The sequence below is a fragment of the Molothrus ater genome, chromosome 7 (assembly GCF_012460135.2).
Source record: "Molothrus ater isolate BHLD 08-10-18 breed brown headed cowbird chromosome 7, BPBGC_Mater_1.1, whole genome shotgun sequence".
Classification (NCBI taxonomy): Eukaryota; Metazoa; Chordata; class Aves; order Passeriformes; family Icteridae; genus Molothrus; species Molothrus ater.
Genome location: NC_050484.2, coordinates 1,531,383 through 1,556,712, shown reverse-complemented (window position 1 = coordinate 1,556,712; position 25,330 = coordinate 1,531,383). Strand labels below are relative to the sequence as shown.

General features: G+C 48.4%; 7 protein-coding genes across 7 annotated transcripts; all 7 read left to right on the top strand.

The window, feature by feature from the left end:
• The first annotated feature begins 1,521 nt into the window (after nt 1-1,521).
• On the top strand, nt 1,522-2,572 carry LOC118689119 (UDP-glucuronosyltransferase 1A1-like). The gene is given in 3 exon segments (XM_036387204.1): nt 1,522-2,011; nt 2,014-2,369; nt 2,534-2,572. Coding segments are annotated over 3 exon segments (885 nt in total).
• A 1,173-nt stretch (nt 2,573-3,745) lies between these two features.
• LOC118689120 (UDP-glucuronosyltransferase 1A1-like) lies at nt 3,746-4,821 on the top strand. The gene is made up of 2 exons (XM_036387205.1): nt 3,746-4,597; nt 4,798-4,821. Exons 1-2 carry the CDS (start codon nt 3,746-3,748, stop codon nt 4,819-4,821), a joined length of 876 nt encoding a protein of 291 aa, XP_036243098.1.
• A 1,287-nt stretch (nt 4,822-6,108) lies between these two features.
• Nucleotides 6,109-7,020, top strand: LOC118689121 (UDP-glucuronosyltransferase 1A1-like). Its single transcript, XM_036387206.1, has one exon. It carries the CDS (start codon nt 6,109-6,111, stop codon nt 7,018-7,020), a length of 912 nt encoding a protein of 303 aa, XP_036243099.1.
• Nucleotides 7,021-7,834: 814 nt separating this feature from the next.
• On the top strand, nt 7,835-9,416 carry LOC118689122 (UDP-glucuronosyltransferase 1A1-like). Its single transcript, XM_036387207.1, has 2 exons — nt 7,835-8,686; nt 9,387-9,416. Exons 1-2 carry the CDS (start codon nt 7,835-7,837, stop codon nt 9,414-9,416), a joined length of 882 nt encoding a protein of 293 aa, XP_036243100.1.
• Nucleotides 9,417-9,881: 465 nt separating this feature from the next.
• LOC118689123 (UDP-glucuronosyltransferase 1A1-like) lies at nt 9,882-10,909 on the top strand. Its single transcript, XM_036387208.1, has 2 exons — nt 9,882-10,733; nt 10,880-10,909. Exons 1-2 carry the CDS (start codon nt 9,882-9,884, stop codon nt 10,907-10,909), a joined length of 882 nt encoding a protein of 293 aa, XP_036243101.1.
• A 705-nt stretch (nt 10,910-11,614) lies between these two features.
• Nucleotides 11,615-12,544, top strand: LOC118689124 (UDP-glucuronosyltransferase 1A1-like). The gene is given in 3 exon segments (XM_036387209.1): nt 11,615-11,816; nt 11,819-12,465; nt 12,503-12,544. Coding segments are annotated over 3 exon segments (891 nt in total).
• Nucleotides 12,545-16,024: 3,480 nt separating this feature from the next.
• On the top strand, nt 16,025-24,787 carry LOC118689000 (UDP-glucuronosyltransferase 1-6-like). Its single transcript, XM_036386996.1, has 5 exons — nt 16,025-16,861; nt 21,393-21,524; nt 21,631-21,718; nt 22,417-22,636; nt 24,490-24,787. Exons 1-5 carry the CDS (start codon nt 16,025-16,027, stop codon nt 24,785-24,787), a joined length of 1,575 nt encoding a protein of 524 aa, XP_036242889.1.
• The last annotated feature ends 543 nt before the right edge of the window (nt 24,788-25,330 follow it).

The window sequence follows — 25,330 nt, the reverse complement described above, 5'->3', positions numbered from 1 at the left end:
GCATCGGGGAATTGCTCGCCATGCCCCTCGCTGCTGGTCAAATGGTGGCCACCAGCTTTGCTCAGAGCCTCTCCTCATGCCGGTGAGGCAGAGTGGAAATTTTCCAGGGTAGAAATCTATTTTGATTTAGGTGAAATGTGCATCTTTGAGTTAAGTCTGTAGCTTGCTGTGTAGTCTGACTGTCTGTTCTCACAAAAACCCTATGCTTGGAGAAACTGCTTCAGCCGAAGGACAGAGATAAGGGGAGAGGGGGAGGTCAGGCAGAGCAGGGCAACCTGACCCAGGAGTTCTTTCCAATAAAGAAGAATTAGCGGCAAATTCATCAGTAGAATGAATATGTACGAACCTATTGTGAAATTGCATGCATATGTGTTTGAGAGGGAGATAAAAAAGGATCTGGAGTTCCCACATGTGTCCAGTGCTGTAATAAACATACCAGCTTTAAAACTTCCACAAAAGTTGTGGAGTTTGTTCGCTTCCGCAAATCACCGGGTGCCAAAAAGGAAAAGCTGCTGCCACCGCTCCTGTGTCTTCTGCCCACAGAGCACTGGCTAGCTGAACGTGGCCAAGGAAGCACAGCTCATGCGGATGGTGCTGGCGTAGCCCTGGCCACATGAGCACATCTGACCTGAGCGCATGGTATCAGCCATGTGGCCACTCACAGTGCTGGGATGGCCACACCCTATGGCACAGCCCTGGCCAGGCTGGGAAGGAGCCCAGTGGCCCCCTCAACACCCCTGGTAGGAGAGGAGGAAAGAAGACTTGCACGCATTTTCTACTTCTTAGTTATATCCTCTCAGAACCGCCGCTAACTTCCCAAATTGGGTCAGCCAATGCATCAATTGTCAGAGCCTTCAGGGATTGGCTCTGCTGGACTGAGTAGAGGCTTTGATAAGCTTATCTCTCAGAAGCAGCCTCTGTGGCTTCTCTGCCCCCACTAAAAGCCAGATTGTGTTAAACTAACACAAGTGTGCATAAATCTCTTCTAAGAAACCTGGCATCATCCTTCCACCTCTCCTGTTTTCTCAGGCAGGAAACCATCTTAAAGAGCTGTTCCACAGCTGCCATGGGGTCTGGGTCTCCTGGAGATGAGCTTTCCAAGTGAGAGGGGACAGGCCTTGATTGTGGGAAAGGAGAAGCCTCTGCTGGTCCCAAGGGTGATGGGCATGTGACACATTTCCTACATGTGATGTATCTGAACATGAAGAAGGTGCAGCCAGAGGGAAAGGACCAAAGTGCAGTCCCAGAGCCACACCTGCCTCCTTCCTGGGGCACTCTTTACTGTTCCTCTGATAGAGATAGATGGGAGTTATCTGGCCATTCTATGGACTTGGCAGGAGTTCTATGCTTGTTCTGCAGCCTTTTATCATATCAGGGAATACACATTCACTGCCCAGCACATAAAATAAGGATCCACAGTTGGGCTGTGCCACAGATCATTTGAAAGCACGGAGCCGGCACCGTATCTCTGTGCTCTTGAGGATTTCCTTCCTTGGAGGCCTTCACGTGATCCCTGCAGGAATGGCCCCAGGGCTCAGGGCTTCTCCACCAGTTGTGCTTCTGCTCCTGTCCCTGCTGGGTCTGGCTGCTGCTGGGAAGCTGCTGGTGGTGCCAGTGGATGGGAGCCACTGGCTCAGCATGCGGGAGGTGCTGGACATCCTGAGGCAGAGGGGACACGAGGTGGTTGTGGTGGCACCTGAAGTCTCCATGCACATCAAACCATCAAAGAACTTTGTGATGAAAATGTTCTCAGTCCCCTACTCAAAGGAGGAGTTGGAGAAAGATTTCCAGGCATTTTTTCATGTTTCATTTGAAGAAGGAACTTTCTTTGAAAGATTTTTTCATGTTCTTGAAGGTATGAAAAGAATCACTAACTTTGGGGTCTCCAGCTGTGAACAGCTCTTGCAAAACAAGAAGCTCATCAGGTACCTTGAGGAGAGCAAGTTTGATGCCGTCCTTACAGACCCTTTTGTGCCCTGTGGGGTGATCCTGGCTGAACATCTTTCCCTTCCTTCTATTTCTTACAAGGAATCCCATGTGGGTTAGATTTTGAGGCCACTCAGTGTCCCAATCCTCCTTCCTACGTCCCCAGGATATTTACAGACCTTACAGACCACATGACTTTTCTTCAGCGGGTGAAGAATCTACTCTTTGACATCCCAAATGTTTTCCTCTGTGATTTTGCCTTTGAACTCTACTCAAAACTGGCTTCCGAGTTCCTGCAGCGGGAGGTGACTGTGCAGGATCTCTTACGGAAGGGCTCTGTTTGGCTCCTGAGGTTGGAATTTGTGCTCGACTATCCAAGGCCTTTGATGCCCAACATCATTCCAATTGGAGGAGTAAACTGTGCTCACAAGGAGCTGCCTCAGGTGGGTCACACTGGTTTTAATCTGTTCCTTGATTGATTTCTGTGTTCAGGAGGGTGGAATTCTGTGTTGCAATAGGAATCAAGTTTCTGTTTCTGGTGAGTGAGCTGAATCCTCGTGAAAGGAACTGGTTTTCTCTCACTTCTGATTTTTCACATCCTGTGTAGGTAGCTGTTCCTTTTGGCTTTGAAATGCTTCTCAATTGAAGGCAATCACCATGGTCTTCTGTTGAAGGTCTGTGATGGGCTGTTGATGCCACCAGCAAAGAGATTGTTAGAATTCGTGGACAGTGAGACAAAGTGTAGGGTTCCTTTAATGACCGGCTCCAGTGGGATGTCCTAGAGACTGATAAAAACTCTTTCCTGGCTCCAAATCCCAGCCCTGATGCCTGGAGCAGGTCTGATTTGACACATCCAGTACAGCTTGACTGGCAGTGAGGGTTTGGGTGCAGCCTTGTGCATGATACCAACTGCTCCAATGTGCTGTGTGCTTGGGTTCCCCAGGGTGCTGGCAAGAGCCCTGTGAGTGTTCCTCCTGAACAGTTTACTCTTCTTCTCTGGGGGAGAACCTGGAGAGTTGGGAATGTACTTTTGGTGCCCTGGCTTTCTCTTCATTCATATTCCATAGGAGTCATGTGGTGCAGGGCAGGATCACAAAGCCCAACATGTGGCAATTCCACCCAGCTTGAAGTACAGAGGTAGCTGTGACAATTTACAGACATCCCCATGTACAATGGGATTGGCCACCTGAGCATTCACACAACTCCACCACTGCTGGACACCATGGGTGCTTTGTCAGGGATCAAACCAAGGCCAGAATTAGGCTCTGAAATGTTCTGTGGAAAGTCACCCTCAAAGAGTGTTTGTAAATGTCTGCTCAGAAACCTGGCATCATCCTTCCATCTCTTCAGTCTTCTCAGGCTAGAAACCATTTCAAAGAGCTGTTCCACAGCTGCTGTAGGGTTTGGGTCTCCTAGAGATGAGTTTTCCACGAGAGAGGGAGAAGGGACAGTCCTGGCCTGGAGGGAAGGAGACTCACTGCTGGTTGGAATAGTAACATGCATGTCATGCATGTAACACATCTCACAATTTCCAGCCAGAGGGAAGGAAGCAAAGTGCAGCTCCCTCTGCCTTCTTAGGGCACCCTTTACTGTTCCTCTGATAGATAGATGGGAGTTGCCTGTGATTCTATGGACTTGGCAGGAATCCCATGCTTGTTCTGCAGCCTTTAATCACACTGGGAATTACATATTTACCACACAGCACACAAAATAAAGATCCACAGTTGGGCTGTGCCACAGATAATTTCAAAGTACAGAGCAAGCACCACTGTTGCTGCGGGTTTCCTTCCCTGGAAGCGCTCAGCTGATCCCTGCAAGAATGGCCCCAGGGCTCAGGGCTTCTCCTCCAGCTGTGCTTCTGCTCCTGTCCCTGCTGGGCCTGGCTGCTGCTGGGAAGCTCCTCGTGGTGCCAGTGGATGGGAGCCACTGGCTCAGCATGCGGGAGGTGCTGGACATCCTGAGGCAGAGGGGACATGAGGTGGTCGTGGTGGCACCTGAAGTGACTTTGCACATTAAACCATCAAAGAACTTTGTGATGAAAATGTACCCGGTCTCCTACACAAAGGAAGAGATGGAGGAAGATTTCAAGGCGTTTTTTCAGGTTTCATTTGAAGATGGATCTTTTTTTGAAAGATTTTTTAAAGTGTACAGAGGTATGAAAAGAATCACTGACTTGGAGTTCTCCAGCTGTGAACAGCTCTTGCAAAACAAGAAGCTCATCAGGAACCTTGAGGAGAGCAAGTTTGATGCCGTCCTTACAGACCCTTTTGTGCCCTGTGGGGTGATCCTGGCTGAGCATCTTTCCCTTCCTTCTGTCTATTTCTTACGAGGAATCCCATGTGGGTTAGATTTTGAAGCCACTCAGTGTCCCAAGCCCCCTTCCTACGTCCCCAGGATATTTACAGACCTTACAGACCGCATGACCTTTCTCCAGCGAGTGAAGAATCTGCTCTTTGACATCCCAAATGTTTTCCTCTGTGATTTTGCCTTTGAACCCTACTCAAAACTGGCTTCCGAGTTCCTGCAGCGGGAGGTGACTGTGCAGGATCTCTTACGGAAGGGCTCTGTTTGGCTCCTGAGGTTGGAATTTGTGCTAGAGTACCCAAGACCCTTGATGCCCAACATTATTCCAATAGGAGGAGTAAACTGTGCTCACAAGGAGCTGCCTCAGGTGGGTCTTAATCCGTGCTGTGATGGATTTCTGTGTTCAGGAGGGTGAAATTCTGTGTTGTGATAGAAATCAAGTTCCCATTTCTGGTGAGTGAGGTAAATCCTCAGTAAAGGAACTGTTTTTCTCTTATTTCTTGCTGACTTTCCACATCCTGTGTAGGCAGCTGTTCCTTCTGGCTTTTAATTGGTGCTCGGTTGTAGGTAAACACCAGGATCTTCTGGTGACCCTGTACTAAGGATCTGTGATGGGACGTTGATTCTGCCAGCCAAAGGGATTCTGGGAATTTGTGAATAGTAGAACAAAGTTTTGAATTTGTATAATAAGCAGTTCCAATCGGATCTTCCAGAGAAACTTAAAAACATTTTTCTGGCTCCAAAGCCCAGCTCTGATGTCTGGAGCAGGTCTGATTTGACACATCCAGCTGGCCTTGACAGGCACTGAGGGATTAGCTGCAGTCTTGCCCATTATACCAGCCAGTCAACTATGCCATGTGCTTGGGTTCCCTGGGATGTTGTCAAGAGCCCTGGGCAGTGTTCCCCCTGGAGAGCCTCCTCTGCTGTTCCAGGGGAGAACCTGGTGACTTGGGTGAATGATTTAGGTGCCCTGGCTTTCTCTTCATTCATATTCCACAGGATTTGTGTGGTGTAGGGTGGGATCCCAAAGCTGCAGTGGCAATTCCACCCATCCCCAAGTGTGGAGGTGGCTGTGACATCTGACAGACATGCCTGTGCACACTGGGATTGGCCGTGTGAGCATTCACACAACTCCACCACTGCTGGACACCATGGGTGCTTTGTCAGTGACAAAAAGGAAGACGGAATTAGGCCCTGAATTGTTCTGTGGAAAGATACATTCAAAAGTGCTCATAAATCTCTGCTCAAACCTTCTAGCTCACAAAGCCAACCCCTGCAATTCCTTCAGGCAGGTCTGGGGCACTGGAAGTGCTGCTTGATGTAGATCACATATCCTGCAGAAACCTGCCAGCATCCTTCCAACTTCTCTGTCTCCTCAGTCTAGAAACCATCTTATAGAGCTGTTCCACAGCTGCTGTGGGGCCTGGGTCTCCTAAAGATGAGCTTTGCAAGAGGGAGGGAGAGGGGACAGACCGTGCTTTGGGGATAGGAGAAGCCTCTGCAGGTCTGAGTGGTGATGTGCATGTGACACATCTCCTACATGTGATGTATCTGAACATGAAGAAGGTGCAGCCAGAGGGAAAGGACCAAAGTGCAGTCCCAGAGCCACACCTGCCTCCTTCCTGGGGCACTCTTTACTGTTCCTCTGATAGAGATAGATGGGAGTTATCTGGCCATTCTAGGGACTTGGCAGGAGTTCTATGCTTGCTCTGCAGCCTTTTATCATATCAGGGAATACACATTCACTGCCCAGCACATAAAATAAGGATCCACAGTTGGGCTGTGCCACAGATCATTTGAAAGCGCGGAGCTAGCACCGTATCTCCAGTTCTCTTGGGGATTTCCTTCCTTGGAGGCCCTTAGCTGATCCCTGCAGGAATGGCCCCAGGGCTCAGGGCTTCTCCACCAGTTGTGCTTCTGCTCCTGTCCCTGCTGGGTCTGGCTGCTGCTGGGAAGCTCCTGGTGGTGCCAGTGGATGGGAGCCACTGGCTCAGCATGCGGGAAGTGCTGGACATCCTGAGGCAGAGGGGACACGAGGTGGTTGTGGTGGCACCTGAAGTCTCCATGCACATCAAACCATCAAAGAACTTTGTGATGAAAATGTACCCAGTCCCCTTCACACAGGAAGAGATGGAGAACAATTTGAAGGTGTTTCTACATGCTTCATTGGAAGAAGGATCTTTTCTGGAAAGATTTCTTAAATTGTACCAACATATGAAAAAACTCGGTAATTTATCAGTCAGCAGTTGTGAGCAGCTGCTGCAAAACAAAGAGCTCATCAGGTACCTTGAGGAGAGCAAGTTTGATGCCGTCCTTACAGATCCTGTAGTACCTTGTGGGGTGATCTTGGCTGAACATCTTTCCCTTCCTTCTGTCTATTTCTTACGAGGAATCCCGTGTGGGTTAGATTTTGAGGCCACTCAGTGTCCCAATCCTCCTTCCTATGTGCCCAGGTCATTTTCAGAACTGACAGACCGCATGACCTTTTTCCAGCGGGTGAAGAATCTGCTCTTTGACACCCAAAACCTTTTCCTCTGTAATTTTGCCCTTGACCCATTCACAAAACTGGCTTCAGAGTTCCTGCAGAGGGAGGTGACTGTGCAGGATCTCTTACAGAAGGGCTCTGTTTGGCTCCTGAGGTTGGAATTTGTGCTCGACTATCCAAGACCCTTGATGCCCAACATCATTCCAATAGGAGGAGTAAACTGTGCTCACAAGGAGCTGCCTCAGGTGGGTCCCACTTTGTTTTTAATTTGTGCTGTGATGGATTTTGGTGTTCAGGAGGCTTGAATCTTGTGTTGCAGATGGGAATTGATTTCCCATGTTGGGTGGTTGGATGAATGCTCCTGAATTTTCCTCTCCCTTTCCATTTGTAGATAGCACTCCTGTATCTTCTCACCTCTAACGTGTACGTTGCATTTGTTGATTTGATTTCATGTACTACTCAGAGCCACTTTGTGTAACTTTGTGTAACTTGGTACTCTCTTAGTGACGATCGCATCTGGTGGGTTGTCAAATCCTTGCAGTCAGGTGCAATCCCTTAATAGCAAATTGTTTTAGTTGGGTCTGGTGTTTACTGAGAACTGCACCTCAGGCTTCTGTCCTTGTTACATCTTTACATCCTTCTTTGTTGGTGAATTTCTTGTGCTTCTTCACCTGGGTATTTCCCAAGCTGGAAACTGGAGGAAGGTGACAGGTGGGGGGCTCTCAGGTTGAGGAGCAGCCCCTCAGTTTGCTGGCAGATCTAGGAAAATTTGCCATGATGATGGTGGCTGTGTGAGATGTAACAGCAAATTTCAGATGTGTCAAGGGTCTACAATAGCTTGGCAGGTGGCGCTCAAACGTGACAAAAGTGCCAAAGGTTTTGTTATAAAACATGAGGCTTATCTGTTGCATCCTCCACATCTATCAGCTGGCTGAACTCTGCTGCTGGTTATGCAGCCTTTTATCACACCTGTGATTACACATTTACCACAGAGCAGATAAAGCAAGGATACAAAGTTGGGCTGGGGCAGAGATTGCTGAGAAGCACGGCGCGAGCGCCGGAGCTCCTGTGCTGCCGCGGGTTTCCTTCCCTGGAAGTCTTCACATGATCCCTTCAGGAATGGCCCCAAGGCTCAGTGCTTCTCCTCCAGCTGTGCTTCTGCTCCTGTCCCTGCTGGGCCTGGCTGCTGCTGGGAAGCTCCTGGTGGTGCCAGTGGATGGGAGCCACTGGCTCAGCATGCAGGAATTGCTGGACATGCTCCAGCAGAAGGGACACGAGGTGGTCGTGGTGGCACCTGAAGTCTCCTTGCACATCAAACCATCCAAGAACTTTGTGATGAAAATGTACCCGGTCCCCTTCACACAGGAAGAGCTGGACAAAGTTTTCAAAGGGTCAGTAATGGATTTATTTAAAGGAGGACCTTTTCTGGAAAGAGTCATTAGACAGTACCAACAGGCAAAGAAGACCTCTGCTCTGTTCCTGGCCACTTGCACACACTTAATCCACAACAAGGAGCTCATCAGGTACCTTGAGGAGAGCAAGTTTGATGCCGTCCTCACAGACCCTATCCTCCCTTGTGGGGCAATACTGGCCGAGTATCTTTCTCTGCCTTCTGTGTATTTCCTGCAGCAAATTCCATGTGGTTTGGAATATCAAGCTACTCAGTGCCCCAATCCCCCTTCCTATGTCCCCAGAGTATTTACAGACCTTACAGACCGCATGACCTTTCTCCAGCGGGTGAAGAACATGCTCTATGACATCCCCAATTTCTTCCTCTGCAACGTTGTCTTCCAACCTTATGCAGAACTGGCTTCGGAGTTCCTGCAGCGGGAGGTGACCGTGCCGGATCTCCTGCGCCAGGCTTCCATTTGGCTCATGAAGCTGGACTTTGTCTTGCACTTCCCAAAACCCTTGATGCCCAACATGGTTTTGATTAGTGGAGTAAATTGTGCTTACAAGAAGCTAAGTCAGGTGGGTCACGCTCTGTTTTCTCTTCTTGTCCTTGCAGGCTTTGGAAATCTCTGGGAAGCTGAAACACAGCTTTCATTAGAAAGGAGGGTTTGAAACTGCCCGTGCTTTGCAGGGAGGTGCTGTTTCTGGTATCTGGGAATGATTATAGGAGTAGAAAGGTAGAGAAAATGTTGTATATGGAATTATCTCTGGCAGAATCCCCATTGGTCCTGTGTCTCTGCTCCAAGACAGCTTTGGGTTGGAGTGGGTTCCTCAGAGCCTCTTCCCTCAAGGCTGTTGATGTGAAGCAAGACTCACTTTAAATTGAGGACATGTACATTTATCCTCTGGTCCAATCTGGCCGATTTCATCTGCATTTCTGTCTCCTTTCGTTCCTTTAATGAAGGATTTTCAGTGTTCTCTATTGTCAGAGGCACATCAAACATTGTCTCTGAGAGGACATCTGAAGTCTCGCTGAGAACCTCCTGTCAAAGCATGTCCAGTGAGGACAGGATTTTCTTTCCTCTGTCATGTCCAGTTTTAAGTGTCCCTACAATCTCTAATTATTGGTACCGTTGTGTAACTTGGAACTCTCTTAGTGACTTACAAACCCTTCTGTGGGGCTGTCAAATCCTTGCAGTCAGGTGCAATCCCTAATTCATAAATTGTTGTAATTGGGTCTGGTGTTTACTGAGAACTGCACCTCAGGCTTCTGTCCTAGTTGCCTCTCTACGTCTTTCTTTGCCAGTGAATTTTTTGTGCTTCCTCAATGGGCTATTTCCCAAGCTGGAATCTGGAGGAAGGTGGCAGGCTGGGGGCTCTCAGGTTGAGGAGCAGCCCCTCAGTTTGCTGGCAGATATAGGAAAATTTTGGCCATGGAGATGGATGTTTGCAGTCTAGCAGCAAATTTGAGGAGTCTGATGGGGCTCTGCTGGCTTGGCATGTGGCGCTCAAAGGTGAAAGAGCTGAACAGATTTTTAAATAGAAACACGAGGCTTATCGGTTGCATCCCCATATTTAATCAGCTAGCTGAACTTTGCTGCAGGTTATGCAGCCTTTTATCACACCTGTGATTACACATTTACCACAGAGCAGATAAAGCAAGGATACAAAGTTGGGCTGGGGCAGAGATTGCTGAGAAGTGCGGAGCGAGCACCGGAGCTCCTGTGCTGCCGGTGTTTCTTTCCCTGGAGGTCCTCAGCTGATCCCTGCAGGAATGGCCCCAAGGCTCAGTGCTTCTCCTCCAGTTGTGCTTCTTCTCCTGTCCCTGCTGGGCCTGGCTGCTGCTGGGAAGCTCCTGGTGGTATCGGTGGATGGGAGCCCCTGGTTCAGCATGCGGGAGGGGCTGGACAGGCTCCAGCAGAAGGGACATGAGGTGGTGGTGGTGGCACCTGAAGTCTCCTTGCACGTCAAACCATCAGAGAACTTTGTGATGAAAATGTACCCGGTCCCCTACACACAGGAAGAGATGGACAATGCATTCAAGGCATATTTTAATACTACATTTGAAGAAGGATCTTTTTTTGAAAGATTTTTTAAAGTAGTAGAAGCTACGAAAAGATTCACTGATTTTTGTTTCTCCAGCTGTACACATCTGCTGCAAAACAAAGAGCTCATCAGGTACCTTGAGGAGAGCAAGTTTGATGCCATTCTTACAGACCCTGTAATACCTTGTGGGGTGATCCTGGCTGAGCATCTTTCCCTTCCTTCTATCTATTTCTTACGAGGAATCCCGTGTGGGTTAGATTTTGAAGCCACTCAGTGTCCCAATCCTCCTTCCTATGTGCCCAGGTCATTCTCAGACCTTACAGACCGCATGACCTTTCTCCAGCGGGTGAAGAATCTGCTCTTTGACACCCAAAACCTTTTCCTCTGTAATTTTGTCTATGACCCATTCACAAAACTGGCTTCCGAGTTCCTGCAGCGGGAGGTGACTGTGCAGGATCTCTTACGGAAGGGCTCTGTTTGGCTCCTGAGGTCGGAATTTGTGCTTGACTATCCAAGACCCTTGATGCCCAACATCATTCCAATAGGAGGAGCAAACTGTGCTCACAAGGAGCTGCCTCAGGTGGGTCCCACTTTGTTTTTAATTTGTGCTGTGATGGATTTTGGTGTTCAGGAGGCTTGAATCTTGTGTTGCAGATGGGAATTGACTTCCCATGTTGGGTGGTTGGATGAATGCTTCTGAATTTTTCTCTCCATTTCCATTTGTAGGCAGCAGTCGTGTCCCTTCTCACCCTCTAAAGTGTACTTTGCATCTGCTGCTTTCATTTCACATATTCAGAGCTATGTTGTGTGCATTGGGTGACTTTGTGTAACTTGGTACTCTCTTAGTGAGTGACAAACATGTCTCTGGGGCTGTCAAATCCTTGCAGTCAGGTGCAATCCCTAATTCATAAATTGTTTTAGTTGGTCTGGTGTTTACTGAGAAATTCACCTCAGGCTTCTGTCCTAGTTGCCTCTCTACGTCATTCTTTTCTGGTGAGTTTTTTGTGCTTCTTCACCTGTGTATTTCCCAAGCTGGAAACTGGAGGAAGGGGGCAGGCTGGGGGCTCTCAGGTTGAGAAGTGGCCCCTGAGTTTGCTGGCAGTTTTAGGAAAATTTTGGCCTGGTGATGATGGCTTTTTCCATTCTAGCAGCAAATTTGAGGAGTCTGAAGGGGCTGTGTTGGCTTGGCTGGTGGCGCTCAAAGGTGACAGAGCTGCCAAGATTAATAAAAACATGAGGCTTATCTGTTGCATCCCCCACATCTATCAGCTGGCTGAACTCTGCTGCTGGTTATGCAGTCTTTTATCACACCTGTGTTTACACATTTACCACAGAGCAGATAAAGCAAGGATAGAAAGTTGGGCTGGGGCAGAGATTGCTGAGAAGCGCGGAGCGAGCGCCGGAGCTCCTGTGCTGCCGCGGGTTTCCTTCCCTGGAAGTCTTCACGTGATCCCTGCAGGAATGGCCCCAAGGCTCAGTGCTTCTCCTCCAGCTGTGCTTCTTCTCCTGTCCCTCCTGGGCCTGGCTGCTGCTGGGAAGCTCCTGGTGGTGCCAGTGGATGGGAGCCACTGGCTCAGCATGCAGGAATTGCTGGACATGCTCCAGCAGAAGGGACATGAGGTGGTGGTGGTGGCACCCGAAGTCTCCCTGCAGATCAAACCATCAAGAGCTTTGTGATGAAAATGTATCCAGTGCCTTTCACTCGGGAAGAGATGGATAAAATTTTCAAAGGGTCAGTAATGGATTTATTTAAAGGAGGACCTTTTCTGGAAAGAGTCATTAGACAGTACCAACAGGCAAAGAAGACCTCTGCTCTGTTCCTGGCCACTTGCACACACTTAATCCACAACAAGGAGCTCATCAGGTACCTTGAGGAGAGCAAGTTTGATGCCGTCCTCACAGACCCTGTCCTCCCTTGTGGGGCAATACTGGCCGAGTATCTTTCTCTGCCTTCTGTGTATTTCCTGCAGCAAATTCCATGTGGTTTGGAATATCAAGCCACGCAGTGCCCCAATCCCCCTTCCTATGTCCCCAGAGTATTTACAGACCTTACAGACCGCATGACCTTTCTCCAGCGGGTGAAGAACATGCTCTATGACATCCCCAATTTCTTCCTCTGCAACGTTGTCTTCCAACCTTATGCAGAACTGGCTTCGGAGTTCCTGCAGCGGGAGGTGACCGTGCCGGATCTCCTGCGCCAGGCTTCCATTTGGCTCATGAAGCTGGACTTTGTCTTGCACTTCCCAAAACCCTTGATGCCCAACATGGTTTTGATTAGTGGAGTAAATTGTGCTTACAAGAAGCTAAGTCCGGTGGGTCATGCTCTGTTTTCTCTTCTTGTCCTTGCAGGCTTTGGAAATCTCTGGGAAGCTGAAACACAGCTTTCATTAGAAAGGAGGGTTTGAAACTGCCCGTGCTTTGCAGGGAGGTGCTGTTTCTGGTATCTGGGAATGATTATAGGAGTAGAAAGGTAGAGAAAATGTTGTATATGGAATTATCTCTGGCAGAATCCCCATTGGCTCTGTGCTCCCTGCTCAAGGCGGCTTTGGCTTTGGAGTAGGCTTTTGGTGTGGTGCAAGACACACTTTGATTTGAGGAGCACTCCATTTATCCTCCGTCTGATCTCCTCAGCAATTCTGTCTTTTTTTTTTATTTTCTTTTCCTTAAGGAACGATTCTCTGTGCTTTGACTTTTTATAAACTCAGAAAACATTGTTACCTGGAAGGACATTAAAGGCCTCTCAGAGAACTTTCTATCAGAATATGTCCAGGTCAGGTTGTTCCTTTCTCTCTCTTGTCAAATTTTATGTATCTCCTCTAGAGAATACACTTTATTATATCCAATTGATTCCTGAATCCAGTTTGAATTTTCCATGTTGCAGTGATTGTTGCCTTTTGTCCTGTCACTGTTAATCTCATTTTTTTCTTTAACTTTTTGTCATCTTCTGCATTCAAGCTGTTGTGCACCTTTCCTGTGGCATGAAATTATCCCATTCCAGAGGCACAACTTCGCATCTGCCTTTGCTGACCTTCATGAGGCCTTTATAGGCCCATTTTTCCAGCTTGTATATCCCAGGCCAGTGATGCTCTATAGGTAAATTTATATCCAACATCAAAAAAACAAAGTATAAGTTACTTTATTCTTCTAAAATTAATTCATTTCAGCCGGTTTTTTAATGTGCTTTCAAATAGATTTTGTGGTATGCAGAGTATCCTCATGGATCCTATTTTTAATAATAACTATTCCTATTGGGTTTTTCAGATATTTGCTTTACAAAATGCTGAGATAAGTCTGATATTTCAGAAAAAGCTCAATCTCACTCAGTAAAAATGGAGGATTTTTAAGATGATTCAAACTTAGCACTCAGGCTAGAAAAGCAGAGAGGGAATAAAGTGCACAGCTAAACCTATGATAATTATGGCAGGGGTTTGTAAAATCTGGAAAATCATAGCTAAAGGCACAAGGGTTACTGATAGTTTTTCCCAATATTTGTCCTATGACTAACACTGAAATGCAACAAGCTTAGAGCAAACAAAGGGGAGTGTGTTTTCACACCATGGCCCAAAAAAACCCAAATCAGCCTCTTAAGAGGTGCAGATTTTTTTTTTTTTTTAGACAAACCCTTTGAATTTAAAAGGGTTTTAGGGGGTTAATAAGAGGTGCAGGCTGCCTGCCAGGATTTGTAGGCTTACAGGAGAGATAATCATGGATTCCCTTAGCTCAGATATTTGCTGTACTGTTTCCAGCTTACAACCTTGGCACTTAGTTCTGTACTTTTGTTTGACTTTCTCCTGCTATCTCACCTTTGGAATGGGCTGGACTTGTGGACTTCAGTCTCTGCACTAGTAAACACGTGGAGGGTGTTCATGTGCTGCTCAAAATCTGGTGTCACAACTTCTATGAACTTTTGCTGAACTTCTGTGAACTTCTTTTTTTTTTTTTTCCTTCAAACTTTTTTGAGTTTGCCCTCAAGGGTTTGGGTTGAGGGGGTTTTCTTACCTCTTTAGTGTTGTTTTATAGGGTTTTGTTTTAGTGTCTCACAGATGATACAAGTTTGGCTGAAATGTTAGCAGAACTTAACTAGGTGGGAGTGATTTGGTACCAAATACGAGGATTTGAGAGGCCTTTATGCAGGGTAAGAGTGTTTCTGCAACTCTGAGTTCACTCTCTGAGTATGTACTGCCACCTTAAGGCTTGTTGAATGCTGCATCACCTCATTATTTGAGATATTTTTACCACAGAAAGGAGGAAAAGCAGCCCTGGCAGGTGAGAATCCCTTGCCTCTGCCTTCTGTAGTTTTTGGTCTTTGTTGCCCTAATGCCAGCTAGAGCCACAGTTCTGTCTCACCAGCTGCAGAATAGGACTGCATCAAATCATGGAACTGTAAAGTTGGAAAAGCCCTCTAAAATCAGAGTCCAACCATTAATCCAGCACTGCCAGGTCTGCCATTAAACCGTGGCCCCAAGTGCCCCATCCACACGTTTCTTGAACGTTTCCAGGGATGGTGATTTCACCACTGCCCTGGACAGCTCCTTCCAGTGCTTGACAACCCCTTCCATGAAGAAATGTTTCCTAATATCCAATCTAAACCTCCCCACTGATGTCTGAAATTCCTTCCTATTTAGTGCATTTTCCATAAAAAATGCATAAAAGAACCCCTTTTCTTTAATAGGCCACATGGAGGACCTCCTCTCCAAATAAACATTTTAGGAAACACTTAGTCTTAATCTTGGAATAACACTTAGGATTAGCCTTGGAGTGTATTTATCACACTCAGGTGCCTATGGCAAAGGCAGCCATTTCATGGATCAGATTTCCCATCATTCCTACCTGCTCCAAAAGAACCCTTCCAGGCCTGGAGAAACTGCTCAGTTTTCACTCTGTTCAGGAGTGCTTGGTTGGGGAGGTCTAAAAGATTCTGTCTTCTCCAGCCAGCTCTTGTCCAGGTACCATTTCTGTATCTTGTATTACTCTTGTAAACTTGCAAACTTTTGGCATCCAGCTTTTCCCTGTCCATGTAGAATATGCCTTAATGGCAGGTGAGATCTGCTTGGCCAGGCCCTTCTGTCTAGGAATATGGGCTTCCACATAGCATGTACCACAGCCAAGCCTTCTGGAATTTGGGGAAGGGACTGCTATTAAGAACTTTCAAACCCATTTGTCCCGTAGCCTCTCACCCTGAACTCCCGTGGCCCCTCTTGAGCAAGAGCCCCGTATTCTGCTGCATCATTGCTTTTCAAAACGATGTTTAGCCTCGTGCCATTCACCTATGAACTCTGATGGCCCCTCTTGAGCACAAACTGTGCTTTCTGCTCTATCACTGCTTTGCTAAAAAGGTGAAAGGTGGTTGGTTAATGTGTTACCCAAACTTTGGTGACTCTGCTGCTCCATGTCCCAGCTCCAGCTTGCCATGGAAGACATTCTCTGAACTCCAGACACCTTTCTGAGCAAAAATTAAGGGGTTAGGTCTTGCTTGCCAACAGTGCAACACAGTGCTTGTGATATAAGCTCTGTGGAGTGGCCATAAATTTGATTACTGACTTGAATCTGGCCTGGGACAGTTGAGTGCACAGTGAGTCACTTGAAACAACCCTGACACAGCAAACCCCCTCCATGAACAACTGCTTTTTCTACTGATTATTCTGAATAATCAGAGATAACCTAAATGAATAGCAAAGCATAGGTGCCTTGATAGGACCTTAATCAAGGCTTTTATCAGCAATATGGTCTTTGAACTCCATAACTTGTATCAGTAAACATTTTGTAGAGATAAAATATTGACGTCCACCGCAATATAAATGAGATACAAGGAGATTTTTCTTCATATGCTGCTGAGGAGCAGCTAGTTTCTTTGCCTGCCCCATGACAGTTATGTGGAGGCACCAGGTACACGCTGGGCTTGTGCTTTTCCTTGCTTTCTGGAGTCTGGCAGATGGTGGGAAGCTCTTGGTGGTGCCTCAGGATGGAAGTCACTGGCTGAGCATGCGGATGGTCCTGGAGAAACTCTGGGAGAAGGGGCACGAAATCGTGGCCGTGGTTCCTGATGCTGCCTTACTCTTGAAAAGCTCCCAGTCCTTCACCATCAAAACGTATTCAGTGCCTTACACCCAGGAGTTTGTGGACCAATACTACCAGAAGCTGGGTGAAAATAGCTTTGAGACCCTAACGCTCTCATTTTTACTCAGCAACATCACAGAGCTGACCAACATGTTCACTTCTGCTTGTCGGCATCTCTTATCTGACAAAGAGCTCATGAGGTACCTCCAGGAGAGCAAATTCGATGCCATCATGATGGACCCTGTGCTGCCCTGTGGGCCCATTCTGGCTGAGTATCTCTCACTCCCCTCTGTGTACTTCATGCGTGGCCTTCCTTGCACCTTAGACTACAAAGCCGCGCAGTCTCCCAGCCCTGTATCCTACGTGCCCAAGACTTTATCGTCTCTTTCCGACCACATGGCGTTCCCAGAGCGAGTGAAGAACTTCCTGATTGGGCTCTCAGAGCCTTTGCTTTGCCGCCTGTTTTATTTGAAATACGAGAGCTTGGCCTCCGAGTTCCTGGAGAGGGATGTGACAATACAGGAGCTGTTCAGCCAAGCATCAGTGTGGCTGATGAGATACGACTTTGTTTTTGAGTATCCGCGCCCCATCATGCCCAACATGGTCTATGTTGGAGGCATCAACTGTCTGCAGAAGAAGCCACTCTCAAAGGTTTGTCGTTGCTTGCCCTGAGGGTGCTTGTTCAGCGTGTGCTTTCTTTAAGTGTTTCCTATAATGATATTTGTGTGCTTGAGGCAGGGTGTGATCAAATCCCAGGATGGCATGGGAATGGGAATCTTAGGCTTTGAGATGATCACAAGGCTTGCTGAATGGTTTTTCTCCAGGAGAGCTCAGGTCGAGTTGTCACCATCACTCGTGGCACGCTCTATGTCCACTCAAAATAATTCTAGGTCAGAGGATTTAATATCCCTAAGGAATGTGGAATGCCACTTAATTGTAGGAGACTTGATTGAACAAAAATTGGAAATATAGAATTAACTCCGTGGATATACCCAGGCACTTTTGCTGTGCCACTGAACATGAGGCTGGGTGAACCACAGAACATCAGGAGAGGGGATCAGCCTGGGTTTTAGGAAAAAGTTCTTCCCCCAGAGGGTGCTGGGCACTGCCCAGGCTCCCCAGGGAATGTGCACAGCCCCAAGGCTGCCAGAGCTCCAGGAGGGTTTGGACATTGCTCTCGGGGATTCACAGGGTGGGATTGTTGGGGTGTCCATGCAGGGCCACGGGTTGGATCGATGATCCCTGAGGGTCAGGAAATTCTAACTGGGGATATTCCATGTGCACCAACAGCCCAAAACCAGGGGTGTGCAAAGACAGCAGAGGGAGCTCTGCTGCTTCTGGATTTGTGCAAGCAGCAGTACAAGATAGCAAATAAGAGGATGGTTGGGAAAGGAAGCCTTCAGGATTGTAACTACTGACCCTTGTTCAGATTCCCCTCGTGCTGTGCAAATAGTGCAGATATCCCCAGGCTATTCTGCTTTCAGACACTGTGGTGTGTGACAGCAGGAGTTATTGCTCTGCTTACAATACATTTACTACTGTAAATTCAGGGCTTTGACTTTGATAACTGCTGTGATAGAGCAACAAATCTGGAGATAAACCTTTACAACCATCAAACCTCTGTCAATCTTCTTGGTTACACTCTGGGGGCACAAAGCAATCCAAAGGTCAGATTTGTGCCGAGTTCCATGTCCAATCATTGCAGTGGACTCAAGGTAGGGGGTTGATCATTAATTGGATGTTAATGATGTAGTGATTGCTGGTCAGCCCATTCATGGCTCTCATTCAGCCTCTCAGCCCCACAGGCTGTTGGTCACTCCTCCCTCCTGGTGTCAGTCCAAACATTCAGCTTCACCTCATGGCAGCCACTCACTGAAAGCCTTCTCTGTGAACAGATGATAAACCCAATATTTACCCACAGTTAAAAATTACCCCAATTTCTGCCTGTTAAAAATTAAAAACCCAGCTTAGTTAAAATTCAAGTGGAAAGCACCCCGTGATTCATTCCTTGTCCCCTGCCGCAGTTTCACCGCCGTTTATAACTTCGCTAGTGGCACCAGGGAAATGGTTTCTCCAAAGCCAGGATTTCTTTCTCTTGCCTCTTGGGCTGTGTTTTTCCTGCTGCTGTGGACCTCTGGTGAAGGTGGGAAGCTCTTGGTCATACCCATTGATGGCAGCCACTGGCTCAGCACACTCCCAATCATAGAGAAGCTCAGGGACCAGGGACACGAAATCGTGGTGGTTGCGCCGGAGATAAATTTGCGGATCCATTCATCCCCAATTTACACCTTGAAAACCTACCCTGTGTCCTACACCAAGGAGTTTGTGGAGGCAGAGTTTAAAGAGATGGGCCACAGGAGTTTCACACCTCAACCCTTCTTGAAAAAACTGTCCAAAATTGCCAATTTTACAAGCATGTTCTTGGATTCCTGCAAGCGTCTGCTGTCCGAGAAAGAGCTGATCCGTTACCTCGAAGGAAGCAAATTTGATGCCATCTTTATGGATCCCTTTTTCCCATGTGGGCAGATACTGGCAGAACATCTGTCCCTGCCCTCCGTGTACTTCCTGCGGGGGCTGCCATGCAGCGTGGAATTCCAGGCCACAATGTGTCCCAGCCCTCCTTCCTACGTCCCGCGGTTCTTCACGCGCTCCACGGACCGCATGTCCTTCTGGAAGCGCCTGGGCAACCTCCTAGCCACCCTGGGCAGCTCCCTGGCCTGCTCTGTCCTTTATTCCCCCTATGATCCCTTGATCCGGGAGTTCCTGCAGCGGGAGGCGACCGTGCCCGAGCTGTTCAGCCACGCCGCTGTTTGGCTCATGAAATACGACTTTGTCTTTGAGTACCCCAGGCCCCTCATGCCCAACATGGTCTTGGTCGGAGGCATAGGCTGCACTCGGGAAAACAAATTATCCCAGGTTAGTTCCCGTTTTTTTTTACCACGAGTTCAGCTGTGGGTGCACTGTGAGCTCCTCTCCAGGAGATGGAGCTCCCAGGCTGGAATAAAGGATGCCGGGTGGAAGTGGCTGGGAGTGCATTCTACACCGCTGCATTCCTTCGACAATGAGGGAAAAGTTACCTTGTGGGGCACCTCGGCATTGCCATTCCCTTTTCCTTTTTTCCTGTCTCTAGCTTTCTTAAGAGGGCAGTGGAGGGACAGCTCCAATCTCTGCTCTCTGTGGCTAGGGACAGCACCGGAGGGAATGGCTGGAGCTGTGTTGGGGATGTTTAGGTTGGATTTTAGGAAAAGATTCTCCTCCCAGAGGGTGCTGGCACTGCCCAGGCTCCCCAGGGAATGGGCACAGCCCCGAGGCTGCCAGAGCTCCAGGAGTGTTTGGACAACACTCCCAGGGATGCCCAGGGTGGGATTGTTGGGGTGTCTGCACAGGGACAGGGGTTGGTTCGATGATCCATGTGAGTCCCTTCCAACTGAGGATGTTCCATGAACTTCAGACAGTTCAGGCAGACTGGAATTAAATCCCCACCACCAGTGAAGCAGCACCACTGCCACTTTTGTGTAAAATGCTCTGTACTGCAACTGTATTTTGCTTCAACTGTGCCAAAATTTCTCAGTATGGGATATCTCCCACTTTCCATTAAGAAATCCTACTAATTCTCTTATTTTTTGCATGAATCTCCACTGCAGATATTTTGTAATAGTATGAGCAGGTGCTGATTAAAACCGCTACTAAAATAATCTGCATATCCCCAGAGGAGGGCTGCAAAGAGTTTCCTCATAGCAGGAGAACTTCTGAGCACAAAGTTGGACCTTGGAACTCAAAAATATCTAAAAAACAAAGCTGATGTCCCACAGAATATAAATAGGATTAAATACGCCTTGAGACAGCCACAAAAATATGGAAAAGAGCATAAACTGACAGAGTCAGTCTCTGTTGTCCCTGCCCATGGCAGGGAGTTGGAATGAGACAATCTATAAAGTCCCTTCCAACCCAAAGCATTCCATGGTTCTCTGGTTATCCCCTCAGATCCCAGAGATAACATGGCAATTGCCAGACTTACAGAAACATTTAGTTCATTGTTTCTCCCTTATTTAACTCTGATGCCTGCAACAATTTCCTCCAGTTTTGCCTTTCCTTCCTTGGCTCAACCAAACATTTTTCTGTTTCAAAGAATTTTTGCTCCAGCCTTGGGCTGTTTTTTTCTGCTTCATTGGAATCTTTTTGTTCCTGGATTCCAGTGCCAGATCTCCTTCTAAATCACTCAAACAAAAGAGAGACAAAACTGGCAGCAGTTCAGTGTTATCACACCCAAAGCAGATACAATAAATCCAGATATTAGAAATTTGAGATACCTGCTGTCAGAACCGTCTTCCAGGATTTTAATTCTCTCTTGTAGCTGCGTGGCCTGGAAAGAAGAACATCAGCTCTGAATCCAGGCTTGGGTTAAATGTGCCCATTTTTACTTCCCAGACTCATTTTCTTTAGGATCATAGGACAGGTTGGATCAGAAGGGATGTTAAAGCCTATCCAGTCCAATCCCCTGCTGTGGGCAGGGACACTTTCCACTATCCCAGGTGGCTCCAAACCCCATCCATCCTCCCCTTGGACAATTCCAGGGATCCAGAGGGAGCCACAGCTTCTCTGGGCACCCTGTGCCAGAAGCTTGTGAGGCCTCCCCACTCTCAAAGAGAATTTCTTCCTGATACCTAACACAAATTTCCCCTCTTCTGGTTTGAACCCATTGCTCCCTGTCCCATCACTGCAGTTCTTCATGAAGAGTCCTTCTTCAGCTTCCTTCTGGGTTTCTTCAGGCACTGGAAAGGGCCTCTGAGGTCTCCACACAAAAGTCTTCTCTGCTCCAGGCTGGAACAGGATGTCCCAGCCTGTCCCCATAAGGGAGGTGCTCCTGACTCCTTGTCAACTCCATGGTTCTCCTCTGGACTTGCTCCCACAGTCCCATGTCCTTCTCATGCTGATGATTCCAGAGCTGGATGCAGGATCCAGGTGTGGTCTCCCAAGAGGGGGAGAATCCCATCCCTGGACCTGCTGGCCGTGCAGCTTTGGATGCAGAACTGTCAATAACAACTCGTTTTCTTGGTCCCAGTTTTGTCGTGCTCACCGCTTGTTCTGTTGCCTTTCCAGAGAGTTCTGTGGGAAGGTGGCAGCAATTCCAGCCCCTGACAAGAGAAAGGGCTTTGACTAAAGGCTTGCTTTCCTTTGGTAGGAATTTGAAGCCATGGTGAACGCCTCTGGAGAACACGGCATCGTTGTCTTCTCGCTGGGCTCCATGGTGTCCGAGATTCCCATGAAGAAAGCCATGGAAATCGCGGAGGGCTTGGGAGCAGTCCCTCAGACGGTACTAATCCCCTCTTCCCCTGCCAGCAGAGCAGCTCCACGCTGCTCTCAGCTCCTCCCTCCCTTCTCCTGCTGGGATCTGACGTGGGCTTTGCTTCCCCTGCCAGGTCTTCTGGCGCTACACAGGCAAGGCACCCCCCAACCTGCCCAAGAACGTGAAGCTCGTCAAGTGGCTGCCTCAGAATGACCTCCTGGGTAGGTCTGACACCCTGGGCTGACACCAGGCTGCTGTGGTGAGGCCCCAAGGGCATCATCTGTGGGTCAGGTGGGAGTTACTGTCCCCTGACCCAGCACTGTGGGCCACAAACCTTCCTTTGCTGGTGGAGCCGGAGCTGGTCCGTTAGGAATTTGTCTGGGAATTGACGAATTATGACACAGCTCTGTTTGAAAAGGCTTTCCAACACTCCAGTACCAGTCAAAGATGAGTCTTTCTGTCTGACTAAGCAGTCTCAACAGCCAGCTGGGGTTTTGTCCTGTCTTCTGGCCTGAAAAGAAACTTCATGGTCCTCAAGGGAGAGCTTCCAGACAGGTCTTTGGGCTTTTAAAATGGTGGAATTGTTGCCAGGACTTGCTGGTAACAGAACAGGTTCAGCTGTGAGAGACCTTCACTACCATGGAAGAGATGGTGAAAAACTAATTGGTGGTAACATCCTTTCTAACCTCTCCTGGCTCTGGTTTAATCCTAAAGTCGGAGGATTACCCCAAACCAACACAGAGGCCTACAAAGTTCCAATCCCTAAGTCTGCCCATGAGGGATGATGCTCTCACAACAGCCCCAAATCCTTGATTTATCCCAACCACGGCCCTTTTTGCTGCATGTTCTTTCCCCAGGGACGTGTTGCTGGGAGTCAATAATTCCAGGAGCTGACACAAGCCTGTGCTTCCCTCCACAGCCCACCCCAAGACTCGTGCCTTCATCACCCACGGAGGCTCCCACGGCGTTTATGAGGGAATCTGCAACGCAGTGCCCATGGTGCTAATGCCTCTCTTTGGGGACCAGATGGACAACGCCAAGCGAGTGGAGTCCCGGGGAGCAGGGCTGACCCTCAACATCCTGGAGATGACTTCCACTGACATCTCCAATGCCCTGAAAGCTGTGATCAACGACAAAAAGTCAGTACCAGAGGCACTGCCTTCCCCCTTCTTACTGTGCAGCCCCAGCACGTTCACTTCCAGCTTAACAGGGTGTTTTTCTCTTCCTAAATGGCTTCTTGGATCAAAAGTTTGGATTTGAGAGCAGCTGCTTCCATGGAGAAGCTGATGCACACCCTGGGTTAACTCCAGGCTGTCCCCTTCAGTGGACAAGAGAAGGGAGGCTGCAGGGAGCAGGGGAGATGGGCTGGGAATGCAATGGAAGAAATCAAGTTGCCAGAAAAATTGTGTCACCTTCTTAAAGCCAAGGCAGTGACAGAGGATTTGACACAAGTGTCAAGCAGCTTTTGTTCTCAAATCTCTGGTGACACAGGTCAGTGGGGTTAAATATCAAACATATTTATCACTCATTTATCTCACAGGTGAGTTTTCTCAGGCATTTTTCCCTCCCCACAGTGCTCATGAGGAATTCTGTGAGCACAGAGAGCCTTGCCTGGCTCAGCAAGGCTGGACACTCCCAGCGCAGAGCAGGAGGCACCTGCAGGGATGCACTGAGGAGGCTCAGGGAATATCACAGTGGCTGAACCCATTGTTTGAACCCATTGCTTCTCAAGTCAGCACACCCAAGGGGCTTAAAGGCAGCACAGAGATTTCTTTCAGACATAAGGACTCTTCCCTGCTCCCATTCGAGGGTGCTAAGGACTAAGAAACTCCACCACATTCCTGAGAAATAGCAGCTTATTGGCATTGTTTCCTACCCAATTTTTATGGCAATTAAATTGCCATATTTAATGGCAATTAAATTATTAATAATAATTATTATTGTAACACTATAACACTGCATCTAACAAAAACAATAATAATGCAGCTGGAAAAGCTGAGCTGGCCAGCTTTTCCACCCCCAGTCTCCCCTTTCAGCCAGAGACCTTCACCCCAGAGATTCTGCTGAGAGCTCAAACTAGTTTTCCCTCTTTCTTTCTTTCTTTTTTTTTTTTTTCTGGGCCTCTAACCAGCACTTGCTGGGCCTCTAACTTTGCCATTATCCTTCTCAAGGGGCTCAGTAGCACAAAAGCTGCGACTGTCCCATCCTTGGAAGTGTCCTGGATGGGGTTTGGAGCAACCCTGTGGGTGAGGGTGTTGGCAGCAGTCCCATTGGAATTGTGGCTGCAGCCCTCCTGCAGTGTCAGGGCTGGTTCTGTTGGTGCACGGATCCTGTAGAAGGGTGGAGTTTTCCTCTGAAGATCCAGTGGAAGAGGCAGCTTCTGTTCCTCTGGAAAATCCAGTGGAGAAGTTGTCTTGCTGTCCCAGGATCTCAGATTATATCCAGTTAGGAATGCTTGGCTCCTCCCTCTGGGCTCACATCTCCCAGTGGGATGCTGTAGTTTTTACCAGCCATGCAGTGACAGCATGGCTGATATCATGCCTGTTATCAGCAGTTGTCCCCCCAGAGGGAGGAGTGATTGTAGAAGAGATAAAGAAACTGCCCAGTGAACAGAAGACAGCTGCCATCCAGATGGCAAATAGAGCACAGTTTGCTTGGCAATCTGGGACAACGATGAAGAGGAAATCGGGGACAAAGCCCTGTCCATGGGCTCTGCACTAGGTTAGCTATGGGGTCAGCAGCCAATGGTCTGAGGGCAGTGCCCTACAAGGCAGACAGGGCCGGCCAACAGGGGTACCACAACCAATGAGGAAACACAGAAAGGAGAAACCAGGAGAATTTGGGACACGTGGGGGAAGGAACAGGGGTGGATCAGTGTTGCAAGGCTCCATGGGGAGGGAAATCTTCTCTTTCAGCCTGGGTGGAGACTCTATGGCGTATCCTTCCAGGGATTTCCCCGAGGGGTTCAAAGGGTTCCACGTTCTCTCGGCAGGTACAAGGAGAACATCCAGCGCCTCTCCGACCTGCACCTGGACAGACCCATCCACCCTCTGGACCTGGCTGTGCACTGGGTGGAGTTTGTGATGAGGCACAAGGGGGCCCCTCACCTGCGCCCCGCCGCCCACGACCTCAACTGGGTGCAGTACCACTCGCTGGACGTCATCGCCTTCCTGGCCGCCATCACCTTCCTCTTCCTCTTCATCTCCTTCAAGTGCTGCCTCTGCTGCTGCCGCAGGTGCTGCTGCAAGAAGGGCAGGACAGGCAAGGCCACCAAAGCCAAGTCCCACTAGCACCTGGGGACGGTGGTGGGTGACCGAGCTCCTGCTCCAGATGCGGCAGCGGGGTCGGGGAACAGCTCGAATTTCACTGCAATGAATGAAACACTGTGATTTTCAGCCAAGGAATGATAGGGATCCTTTGAAACAGCAGCACGAGAAGGGCTGTTCCACTGATCTAATTTTGGCCTTTTAATTAAGAATGGGTTGTTAAAAATGCGTTGTGTAGGAGTGCTGCAGTCACTGGGGAAGGTCTGAGTGTGAAATGCCCGGCCCCTGGCTTCCACCTGTCAGTGTGCAGAGGACTCAGTGACTTTTTCTTTTAAACTCCACCTGCAGCAGAGATAGGTAGGGGTTTTGAAGGACTTTAGGAGAACCATCTGGTCAGATTGCTATTTGAAATCTCTGTGTGGCTGCTGTTGTAGGAGAGGCAAATGTTGTACACTCACAGTTCCTGTCACACAAACCAAGCTCTATGCACATCTTCATGGGTTTGCAAGACCCTGAACAGTATCAAGCTGCTGGAAAACCACTGGTGTTTCCCCCAAACTGCCCATC